The sequence below is a fragment of the Ixodes scapularis genome, unplaced genomic scaffold (assembly GCF_016920785.2).
Source record: "Ixodes scapularis isolate PalLabHiFi unplaced genomic scaffold, ASM1692078v2 PGA_scaffold2__306_contigs__length_199485367, whole genome shotgun sequence".
Classification (NCBI taxonomy): domain Eukaryota; kingdom Metazoa; phylum Arthropoda; class Arachnida; order Ixodida; family Ixodidae; genus Ixodes; species Ixodes scapularis.
This window is the reverse complement of record NW_024609857.1, coordinates 154,608,692-154,620,326: the sequence shown is the minus strand read 5'-3', so window position 1 is coordinate 154,620,326 and position 11,635 is coordinate 154,608,692. Positions and strand designations below refer to the sequence as shown.

The window sequence follows — 11,635 nt, the reverse complement described above, 5'->3', positions numbered from 1 at the left end:
GGTCCGTGTGAAAATGAGGCCGATACGAGAACACAATAATGCTAATCACATAAAAAATCTGCATTGTTCTTTTAGAGATTTTAAACCTTTTTCGTGAAGTTGACTGTACTCGGGAGGAAGAATATTTTATTTTCCTTTATTTTCTCTGCAATGTTATGTCAAAATTTGATGAACAACGTGCTGGCTTTTCGGTCAATAACACTAGACATTTCCGGATAATACCCTTGACCTCAGCTCCTGCCTCAGAATCTTCCCGGTTTCTGATTTTGGTAGAGAATTCATAAAAACTACGCCTCCATACAGATGCTTGAAGGTCGCTGTTTGACATGCAAAAAACACATTGACACCTCACCAACAAGGATAATGAAAGAGTGTTTGACTAAAAATATGTGCAGCTACCAAACGGGGGCATAGTGTTAATAAATCAATAAATTTTTCCTTTTCTCTATCGTTTGCTTCAGAGTATACTACTCGTACTTCTCATGCTATACAAACATAAAATTGACCCCTATAAAAGAGTCTCCTCTCAACGGGGTCAAATCTTGAGTGAACTTATCCGCCCTCCTAGGCACCGCTAAAGCAAGGGATGATGTCCAATTCCCGTTGAAACTAGGAATATGTGGCCGATAGCGTGCTTATTCTTGTAGTTTATAGATTGGAGATGGGCAGGGAGGGGAATGTTTGGTGGGATTGTAGCGTTAGCGTTCTGACATATCTTTTATTTATACGCACGTACAAGCGAACCTTTTTTTTTTATTATGTTGGCCCGGGGGGGGGGGGGGGGGGGGGGTAAAGCGGGGCATTCTAACGTGTTAGTTTGTTATGACATTATATTATGACCTTTACATCCACCACTGCAAAGAGAGGATCCTTGAATTTTACGTATGCCTTTCTCTGCCCGCCACACACACACACACACACATATATATATATATATATATATATATATATATATATATAGGGTGTTTTTTTATTCTTACACATTTGTTGAAAAAAACCCGTGAAAGCTACAATAATGCTGTTTGTGCAGGTGGGTTATACGGCCAGGCGGACATTATGTGGGTGGCTAATCTTTGCGATAAGTCGGCTAATTAATTAAAATTCGTTAATTAACTTTTTAATTACTTAAAATAAACATATGGTTTCAATTAGAAAATTGCTTAGCATCATCGAAAACCCCTAAATCAACTATTTTTAGCAGGATATAACGCCGGGGCAGCATCATACGGCGTTCTGTAAAAACGCTCTATTTGGACGCATTTCCAGATTTCGGTTTCTTATCGGAGCGCATCTACGCGCCCGCGATCCTGCTCCCCGGTGGTCGCGACGCGAAGCCACCTCCTCACCTCCCTCGTAGAATGGAGGCAAGTACGGCGCACGTGTGTTCCGCGACGAGCGATTCGGAGGAGGAATAATGGCAGGTCACGTGACCCGACGTCACCGGAAGTGACGTCACAAATATAACGTCACGTGACAAAAAAAATTTTGTTTTGCTTGTTTTGGTTTGTTTTGTTTTCTGTGACGTCACGGTTTTTAGCGAGGAAACTTTTTGTTATTTTTACTTTGTTGACGTATTATTTTTTTTTTGTTTTGTTTATTTTCTTGCTTTTTGCAACCGTGTGACCGCTTTTCTGCGCTACAGACTGCATTTTTCTGACTCCTTTGTTTGATATCGTGTCGTATCGTCGTATTTATGTAGTTATTAGGAACGGCAAGCCTACGTTGTTGCGTCCTTTACCTGAATATCGTGACCGAATCGAGTGTCGTCGATTTGAATCGTGTCTTGCGAACCATCGTCGAACAAAAGGTGAGTGATTTACGTTTTCCTGTGATGTGATTTCGATGTGTTCGTTCCACGCGTCCGAGCTGCTTCTTCGTTTCAAGTACATTTGGCACCGCTGCCTATTGTTTGAGCCTGTGCTCACGATTAAAACACGCATCGCAGAAAGCTGAAAGCCCGCCAAAAGAGCTCTAAAAACCGCATGCCTCCGACCCCAGACCTGCCGGCAGACTTCCGAGATAAGCCCGATTAAATAAAAACGTTTGATCCGACGGAATAATCTGTTTAATATTACATCCCATGTCAACAAGGAACTGCGCTGTCTGTCTTCGCCCCTACAGGTTTTATTCTTCCGGGGTTTTCAAATCTTTACCAACCCGCGTCCGATCGTAATACCCCGATCACAACAAATAGTTGGTCGTGCTCCGATGGCTCCTAACATCAGCCGGCAAGGAAGTTACGTTTTTCGCTTCTATATTTTGACCCAAGTAACCTCATATTCTCAAACTATGTCATTCTATCACCACCTCCAGTTGCACTTTCTGGCGCACTTGCAGCTTCGTGCACCCTTGCGAGGTTTCCTGCTATCTGGATATCATGGATTTCTCGCCGTACGCGAGTGCTCACGGAGGCGTGCTATACACTCTGTATCATAAGTTGTGTGCAGAAAAGGCGCAGGCCCGAGCACATGACAATAAAAAGCGCCTTTTTTGCCCGAGTACCCGCGCAAAAAGAACATTCTGCAGAGCTGCGCCCTCGCACCCGTGCCTTCGCTGCACACAACTTATGAGACAGTATAATAACCGAGCCGTTTTTGTTTCTTTTGCACATTACTGTGAAAGAAGTGTCATTGCTGTTTTCTTCTCAAAGAAAACTCGGAGACGTTAGACAAAAGCAAACAGATAGGAGACTGCACATTCACACGTTTTTCCCCCTTGTGCTACAGGTCATGGCTGGTCGCGGTTCATCAGCGTTTGTTTTGAAACTGATGGGTGCCACAAGGCATGAAAGAGGTGACTTGCAGCAGCAAGACACCGCAAGCCTTCGCAGCAACTGGCTAGCCAGTGCTGCTCTGTTCTGAACTGTACTGCGTGTCATGCGGAGGGTTTGTGCAAGCTCTCTGGGCGGCGACGCTAGCCACGGTAAGTGCATTCTATGCAGCTTTCTTTTAGGGATATATGTGGCTCGCAGGCCATGTTGTGCCAGCGAAATATCTGCCACCCGAGTGACAGCGGTGCTAGTGGCAAGGCTGCGCTGACAGTAATCAACACTGCACTGTGTTTTCATTTTATAACTAGTGACAAGGAACCAAATGCTCCCGAGAGAGTCTCGGTTGTGCTTTGATGAACTCCAGCTCGCTTATGAACAGGTGGATGGCACAGATGGCTTTTCCTGATGGACTTGGTGTCCGTGTTAACAATGCAACCAGACTTTCTTTCAGTTTGTGACGTTTTTTCGTTGCGGGTGACTAGCATTGCAGTAGAAAAAGATGCAAAATAGTATAATGTTTGCATTCGTTACCTAAATTAATGGCAAGAACAACTGACCTACATTTCCGCCGACTGCATTTCTCTGAGGAATCGCCTGGACTAAAAAGCTCGCTACACTATGTCGTTCCCTCTTAGCCTGTACAACTCTGCGTCTTCCCTCGATTGTCTTATGTGGCTGCTTCTGTGTCTGCCTAGGCACTCGGTTGAAATGGGAAAAGCTGTATGCGTTGCACATAACCGCCATAAGAGCCAGCGTGGGCGTAGCTGGGGTAGCCCCCGCTATGGCTTCTCCAGCTCGACACAAGTAACATTCCTACCGCTGTCGTGTTAGCAGAAAACGGACCTGCTTAAAACGTACAGTGCACGTAGTACACAATGGAGAGGTTGCTCGCCAATCATTTTCTTGGAAGTGTGAGTTGAGCCCCTTTGAGGCAGTTTGCTTCCGCACCGTGCACTATAATCCGCCCGAGAAAACAAGATGAATAACCAGTAGGATTTCTTTGTTCCAAGGCTTCTTGACGCAGAAAAAGACTAGGGAACCAGTATTGTTGCTTTTTACTACCCCGTGCGAGACTCAAACCCGACATGCAAGGAAGTGGAAAGGCCTCTTCCTTTCTGCTTTCTTGTGCCTTGGGCTTTAGCTGTGCTCACAATTCACAGCTCGCCTGCATGCCTACTCTTTTGTTCACTGTGTTACTGAAGTTTTCTGTCGTTGCTGTCCCAAATTGGCTTCGAGGATGCACAAAAATACTCAAGGCGCTTGACGTCTGTGGCTCATTTTTTTTTCCCGGTACCACGGCATGAAGGAGCTGGCCTCCCTCCCTTCCGTCAGCTGCAATATACTACAAGCACTGGGCTACAGCTGCAGCTAGCCCATGGGTACTGTTCTGCGTCCTGTACTGCATCTAGTTCGAAAGGCCATGTGAAAGGCAGGTGTGGTCTTTATGGGCTCTGTCAGTATGTGCATTTTCTGCAGCTTTTTCGGGGCAACTTCATATTAAGGTTCAATATGGACTCGAGTGAGAGGGGGGCATTCTGAGAAAGCCAGCCTCTTTGTTAAACCATTGGGACTGGTATTATATCTATAGAGTTTATTTACACCTTACGTTATGTACTTTTTCATTTATTTTTATTTTACTAGTTACTTATACTTCAATCTGACACGACAGCCACCAAAAATGTTGACATATTGGCCTTTTTTTTTCTGTCAGTTTGTTTGAAGAGCCAATGTTGGGGGCGGTCATTCATGTTATATTTCCCACACGCACGTCCAGCCTATGTTTACGTAAAGCCCCAATTGCCCCTTAGAAACAAAAATAATTTATGCGACAGACTACACGGCAGCATTGTGGACGAAAACAGGCCAGATTATATCTGCCATGTTTAAAAACTACATTCGGTGACAGGTTATGAATTCAGTGGCAAGAATGCACACCGCCTGCCAATCACTGCCGTCAGTTGTCCTGACGTCATGTCTGCTAAGAAACTAGTATATATTTTTTTTAAATGGCAGGTTTTCGTTGCTGATGCCACGTAACATGTCGGCACTCTAAGCAATTCTTCTGCTCTTGGCCTCTCCGGTTTTACCTTGCGAGGTCATGACGGTGTCTGCTTTTGTTTGCGGTATTTCCCGTGTGTCGACGTGAGAAGGCAGCGGTTGTATCGCCAAGGAAGTAGCAATCAATCTGCGCGCATTTGTTCCAGCGGCACAGCGTTTACAAACCGGACTTTGCCCTTCACCGAGGGGAAAGTCTACCGACTCGCCCTACAGTTGGTGAGCATTGTGCAGCCGTGAGCGCGTAACTTGTCCGAATGCTTTCGTCTGTATACAGTGACAAAATGACTCGCTGAAATGCGAAGTACCATACAGTACCATGCCGTACGGCAAACCATCGATCACTTGCTGCAGCAACTTTGCGTTTTAAGTCGTAATAATAAAGTGATTTTTAAGGCTAAAATCATTTTTTCATACTGCTCAATTATTCGGAATTCTGCACGATCCCCATCGTGTCTGCAATATCGGTCGGTGGCTGTATAACCTTTAAACACAATGGTTACACACCACAGGTACCGGGGACCATGACATCAATGAGCTGGCTTTCACCTTGTCCAAGGCAGCAGCGGAACACTACGGGCGGGACCCTGGATCACTGCACCGTGGATGCCGTTCTGTACCCTGCACGGCACTGCGTGTGGCTTAAGTGGCCAAGCAGAGGGTCATTGCATGACTTTTATGAGGCGCCGCTAGCCATTGTAAGTATATTTTGGACACTCATGTCTGGTGTACTTTTGTGCTCTACCACAGAGCACATTTGATGGCGGTTCAGTCTTGCCAATTACACCATTTTGAAACGGAACACATTTAGTGGTGGCTCGGTTTAGGTTTCCTGGATCGGTGATCTTGCAACAGTGCCTAGACTTGGCGTAAACCTTTTTGTACTTTATTGTCAAGGCTAGTGTAATTTCTGCAATGCCGTTGAAGCCACTTCTGCACGCAAACAAGATAAAAGACGAAGCCACATGCTCGTGCACAGTGTATGACTACATGTATGCATGGGCACTCGTGCCCATGCGTACTTACTCGCAACATGGAGCAAGTTTGTTTCGGCCGATACTCCTCGCGTTCATTTCGGCGTCGCCACTCGACTAGTCCATGCACCCGCTGCACCTTGAGAATCAACTGTGCACCAGAATGCACTCCCGTCATGCATCACTCAGGAGGGGAACAAGAGCAGACGACTGGGGTTTTTCCGCCATAAGGAACGAGAACCGAAAAAAAGGGGATTTTCTGCTAAGAAACTGCGTCCCACGGGCAACAAACTCGGACGCGAGCTGGGCTATTTATTCTGTGAAGCAAGCAATCGACAACCTGTGCTTCATTTTCAAGTTTTCTTTCAGTTTGTTGCCACGCAGACATTGAAATACATCAATGGGGTAAAGTAAGGTTCAGAACCAACATCAGCTACCGCGAGATCTTTCACCATCCTTGCGGGGGTGAAAAATTGGGACTTCAGTTGACAAACGTCGCTTGCCCTCCTGTCCATCACCTGACCCCATTGTGCACATGTGGGTATGCGCAAGGGAGCGTGATCATGTGGCTGAAGATACAAGTGTGACCGGCCCAACGAGCACATAGTTTCCACAGCATCGTCGGCTTAGGGGTGCACGGAAGATACTGTATAAACTGGAATATAGGTCGAGCCCTTAATTTACAAGTTGCAAGATGCAAAAAAAGTTCTTATGGCAAGAAAATGCAACCTTACCTTGGTCACAAAATTGTCCAAGTATATGGAAGGACGAGGAAACACGGCAGATTTATTTAATTGTTTTGCACTCAATAAAACAGGAAGTATGCGAGTGTTACTACTCAGATTCCTCAGAGCCTTCGTCCGACGACGAGTTCACTAGCACAATTCAAAGGGACGATGCCGTCCCTTTGAATTGCGCCCTCGAGAGCTCGGAGGCACGAGCAACCTCAACGCCTTTTATACGGATGCTCTCCGACATCACAGGTACCGATCTGGCGCACAGATCCCGAATAAAGTTTGCCACCTTAGTTTCCAATTCAGGGTACACTGCAGTCCTTCCACGGAATTAAGTTTTCTTCGCCTTGCTGCATGCCGCCTATTTTTGTCTCTGGTTTTGCCAGTAGCGTATGCGCTGCAAGATTCTTGTGGATCTCTGCATAGGCGATAGCCTTCTTCTAGAAGTCTACTGTGAACTGTCTTCTACTTCCGCTCATTATTGCTCTGGGAACAGCAACGGTAGATGTAACAAACCAAGGAGCACAAGTAAAAGTGAATCGTGACTAGTGGACGAGTGCTAGGCCATTGCAAAGAAAAACAAAATGGCGTCTTCAGGCACTCAGTGTTGCGAGATTATTTTTGTTTTTCCACTAATGACCGTCATATAAGACGAGGGTCGACTTTTCCAGGTCCAATTTCAAGAATAAATTCGACCTATATTCCGGTTTATATGCTAGTTGTGCGTAGTACTGTGGAAGCCACAGGCTGGGGAGGGGGGGGGGGGGGATTAGCAACTTTTGTCTCAATGTTGAGCGACGAGCATTAAAGGGCTACTCCACCGATTTTTTCATTGTCTCCGATTTGCTTGAAATTTTGCTAAACTAACCAACAAACATCGCGAAAATAGTATCTCAAATATTAGGTCAAAATATTGTTTTTTCGCGAAGTTATTGAATTTACAGTTTTGGTCCTCACCGTGTTTTTCAAGCTCGAAGTCTCTACTGGCAACAATGAAAAAGTGACGTCAGTGGAAGGCCGGGGTTCGCTCTTTGGGCTGTAGATTTTGTTTTAAACTGATTCGAAGCAGTTTCATAGTGTCAAATGAATGCTTGGGAAGCTCGCTGCAGTACCCGCGTTCCAGCACGGAACAAATGATTGGCATATTCTATTTTTTGGCTGCTTGCTCGACTGGCAAGCCTGCCTGCCACTGACGTCACGGCCCTGAAAAGCGCGCGTATATTTGAATGTTGGTTTTTGTATCATTTTCATTTGCCGATTTCGCAATAACTATTATGAATTTCGCGATTCTAAATAGCATACCGGAGAGAGTAAAGGCCGGGGAGTCAGAAAATATAGTTAGTTGAGGTAGCTCAAAAAATCGGTGGAGTACCCCTTTAAAGGGGCCCTGCAATCATATTTAAGCGTTTACCTTTTTTGCGGTTTCCGCGTCTCTTGGGGTTCGGGCAAGCCAGCGGGCACGGAAAGAGTAGCTAAATATCAGTGCGCCATATTTTAACCGGACGACACGGAAACCTCCTCCACCGACGAGGGCGACCCGCGGTACCGAAAGCGCGCAAAATGTGACGTCTTTGGTCCTGGGCTTACTACTGGTCAGAGCCACTAAAAACTTCTTTTTGGTCGAAATACAAAATATAAGTGGCGCGAACCGTTTCAATTATTTATAAAAGTAGTTTATGTTCACTATTATAGATGAAAAAAAGAAAGAAATGCAGTTTATAAAGTACGGAAACAGGAAATGACTCGTCGACATACCCGCCGTCAAGCGGTGGCAAAGGCGGCGCATATTAGAAAGGAGTAGTGGGATAAGGCGCAGACACGGAGAAATCCCGGATGTACGCGGTGGTGCTGCAGTCGTATGGACAGGAGGATCCGACCGGCTCCGAGCGTTCCGAAGGCCTTCGGCGAGAGGCTTTGTCTTGCGGTTTGGCCATTCCGCGGTATGGCAGCGCGAAGTGGCTCCCATTCTGAACTGATCTTTACTCCGTGTTTGCTGTTGTTTGTGACCAATGAAGTGTCATGCCGAATTAGTGTTTAATCGCGCAGCAAACGCAATGAAAGCCGCTTTGGCTGCCCGCTGCATATAGCCTATCCAGAACATGCTTTAGTGGCGCCGTCGACACTGAGTGCGGCGGCCGTGAGCGCTCGATGAGCTCACTATTCCTCCTCTAGTTCACGGCCACTCAAGCCAGGGCCTACGACGTCATGAAGGAGGTTATTTTTTGCTTGTTTTTGTAATTCTAAATTGCCTATAACTTTTAAAGTAAAGCGAATTTCGCGAAAAGAAAAGTTTCACTAAGTTACTATGTTCAGTGCGCTCAGGTTCGGTGCAAATTGAAAAAACAGTTAAAAGTCCTTGCAGGGCCCCTTTAAGGGCCAATTTCCTAGGGGGAGAATGGTGACGTGCAAGTACAAACATGAGGATCCAAGCGCCATGAGCAAGAGGGGAGTTCCTCCTTTTCCTCCTCTTGAACTGCTAGAGGTATACTTACGCCCCTGTACCTTTGGTAACACTGCACAATTTGTAAGTTGAGGAAAGCTAAGAAGGAAGTTGAAGAATCAATTCATGGCCCCTTTGACATTTACCTACACTAGTTATCTTGCACCATTATATTTTGTTTGAGAAAGCTCTCATCCTCACCTCTCCCATAAGGGATAAAATCAGAAGTGTATACAACGATCGGAATCTAAAGTGCCACGAAACCTATTGCTGGACATTCTAACGGGTTAGTGATCAATTTTTGTATGAATGAGGCCTTACCAGTGCCTTTGCCTCAATAGTGTGGTAAAAGGGCAATTTTCTTGTTTGTGAACACAAATTTGTTTTGAAACATAACTTGCTGGACTACCAATGCATGTTTCAAGATCTCTGTTGTGGTGAATGTTTTGCTGCCTGTTATATTCTTCAATAGCCAGTATCGTTTAGGTTCTGGAACTCTATACAGTAAACTCTCACTTGAGCAAACTTCTAGGGACTCAAGGAAATAGTTCCCTTAACTAGGAGTCCACTAAACTGAATATATTCACTGGAATATGGAATAGCATAGGGCACAGCATACATAGAGTCAAAAGGGTGAAATGCAATTTATGGAGTCATGTACATTGATATATACAAAGTGTATTACAGTTACGCTGCTGCCTTTCTCATTTTGAAAATAGTCAATAATTTTCATGTGCACCGGCGCTCTGAAAGCGCATGAAGTTATCTTTTTTATGCATATCCTCTGGCACGGCTAGTTGCTGTGGGGAAGTCATACCGCAACGGCACTGTCCACTGGCTTGAAATCTTCTGTGCAGAGTCGTTCCCTGTTGGGATTGAACACAGTTTCTCTTTCAAGCTTCGACTTTTGCTTCACTAACGTTGACAACGTCGACGGTAGCATCCGATAGTCCTTCACAACGTTCACTTGCCTTTGACCGTCGTCCGGATGCTGAAAGTATTTCAATTTGTCCGAGAGACAACCGCTTCCATTTCGTCATACTTATTACGTAAGTGGGCACACAAACTGCCGTTGTCACCCAAAACTAAGATGGCCGAAAGGAACCAATGATAAAGAAAACAAATATGCACCGCATGGTTCGTTTTTGTCTACCGCACCGCTGCTGCAAAGGCGGCGGCGGCCATCAGCTACGCCAGCACTACAGAGCACAAAACTTCGTTGAACTGATCACAACAGTAATCCTGGGTCCACCGATCAAGTTCGTTGAACTGAAATATTCGCTATTCCTAAATTTATTTTTCGTAGAGCAAGCATTTTTGCATAGAATGCAAAGGAAAACCGCCATAGATTTTTTAAAGTTTGTTATTCTGAAATACTTGTTAAACCGACGTTTGCTCAAGTGCGAGTTTATTGCACCCGACTACTGTACGTTGCCCTACATGTTCGGGTAAGGTACTGTTTCTGTTCACCTGATGGGCACTTTCGTTCTCTGCATACACCATAGGCTTCAAACCGCCCTGAATCGTGGATCAAGCCTTGCAAGATGGAAGTTCTCTTTAGGCCCAGCGCCTTTTGTTGGATCAAGTCTTGTACGCCATTCCCTCGTGTCTTTCATATAGTAAATTGTTGGTATTTCTTTTATGACAGTGCGCATTACCTGCCAACCACGTTTTACAGTCGAAACGCAGTGTACCGAGACTTCTTTTATATAGACCCCTTTCTTTGCAAACGCCACCAGGCGGTGCTCCAGTTTGTTTGACGTCTCAGCGAACTTCTGATTCAAAACAAGAATGAACAAAACCCACTTTGACACTGCTGCCTAAAATGTCGATAAAACGTGTAACCACCAATTCTCCAGGTGAGCGCCAAAAGAATGAAGAAACGGGAGATATGTTAAAATGTTTCGAATATTTTGTACACCAACTTGCCTCCTCCAAGACATTAAATTGTACAGCCAATTGCCCTCATTAAATCTCCAACTTTGATGTATGTGTAGCATTTATGCTTTCTAGCACTGGTGACATGAACAAGCTCAACAGGCTTGCAAAGACTGAGCGACCGGAAGTCACTTGGGACACAAGCAGCAGTTCATGTTTGTAAACAGCAAAAGGGTCTAGATGAACGGCTGTACGCTGCCGTTGCCACGGCAGCTTACGCAGCCGCAATTTTTACCGAGACGCATGCGGGGAGCTATGTACTTCACATTGTTTGCGCGTGCCTTATCATCTATCTTGTGGTTTGACCCTTGTGGTTTTTTGTGGTTTGTGGGTGTGGAAAACTACAAGTGTCAAAACTATGTGATAGAAGACAAGGTGCGCCGCACAATGCTTTTCTGTCCACTACTGTTCTGTTAACAGACGGGGAAAAAAACCTGACCAACGGAGTCATATACAGCTTCGCTGTAAAATTGCAGTAAAATGCGACGAAAAAACGAATAGAACGCGAAGTGGAGAAACGAGTGACTATTTGAAGCCACCTAATGGCCGCTGTGTCACGTGATTTCAAGATCGCAGCACCCATGCGATGGAGGGTGAAAAGGTCTAAAGAATTTTAGAAATAAATTGAAGGGATGGCATAAAACCATTTGCAGGGGGGACTGCCTAGCTCGGAGCCCAAGCTACTGTTGCATTGGTAGGAATTTGGCATTAGGAAGATGGTGTG

At 45.3% G+C, this 11,635-nt stretch overlaps 2 protein-coding genes across 3 annotated transcripts in view; one reads left to right on the top strand and one right to left on the bottom strand.

Annotated features, from left to right (window-relative positions):
- Window positions 1-201: 201 nt before the first annotated feature.
- LOC115309812 (4-coumarate--CoA ligase 5-like) overlaps window positions 202-11,635 on the bottom strand; it is a 49,218-nt gene continuing 37,784 nt past the window's right edge. The window contains exon 9 of the mRNA XM_040211499.1: window positions 202-306. Within this exon, the coding sequence (XP_040067433.1) occupies window positions 202-306 (105 nt within the window). The remainder of the gene's footprint in view (window positions 307-11,635) is intronic.
- LOC115315264 lies at window positions 2,882-10,950 on the top strand. Of its 2 annotated transcripts, none has more exons than XR_005715634.1 (4): window positions 2,882-2,922; window positions 4,077-4,149; window positions 5,338-5,523; window positions 10,479-10,615. XR_005715634.1 is itself a non-coding variant. In XM_040501339.1 (4 exons), the coding sequence occupies exons 1-4, from the start codon at window positions 4,215-4,217 to the stop codon at window positions 10,731-10,733; spliced, it is 600 nt and encodes a 199-aa protein (XP_040357273.1). In that variant the 5' UTR covers window positions 4,200-4,214; the 3' UTR covers window positions 10,734-10,950. The 2 variants fall into 2 exon arrangements, 1 of the variants encoding a protein (XP_040357273.1); XM_040501339.1 differs by lacking the exons at window positions 2,882-2,922; window positions 4,077-4,149 and adding exons at window positions 4,200-4,223; window positions 4,895-5,044 and having other exon boundaries at window positions 10,479-10,950.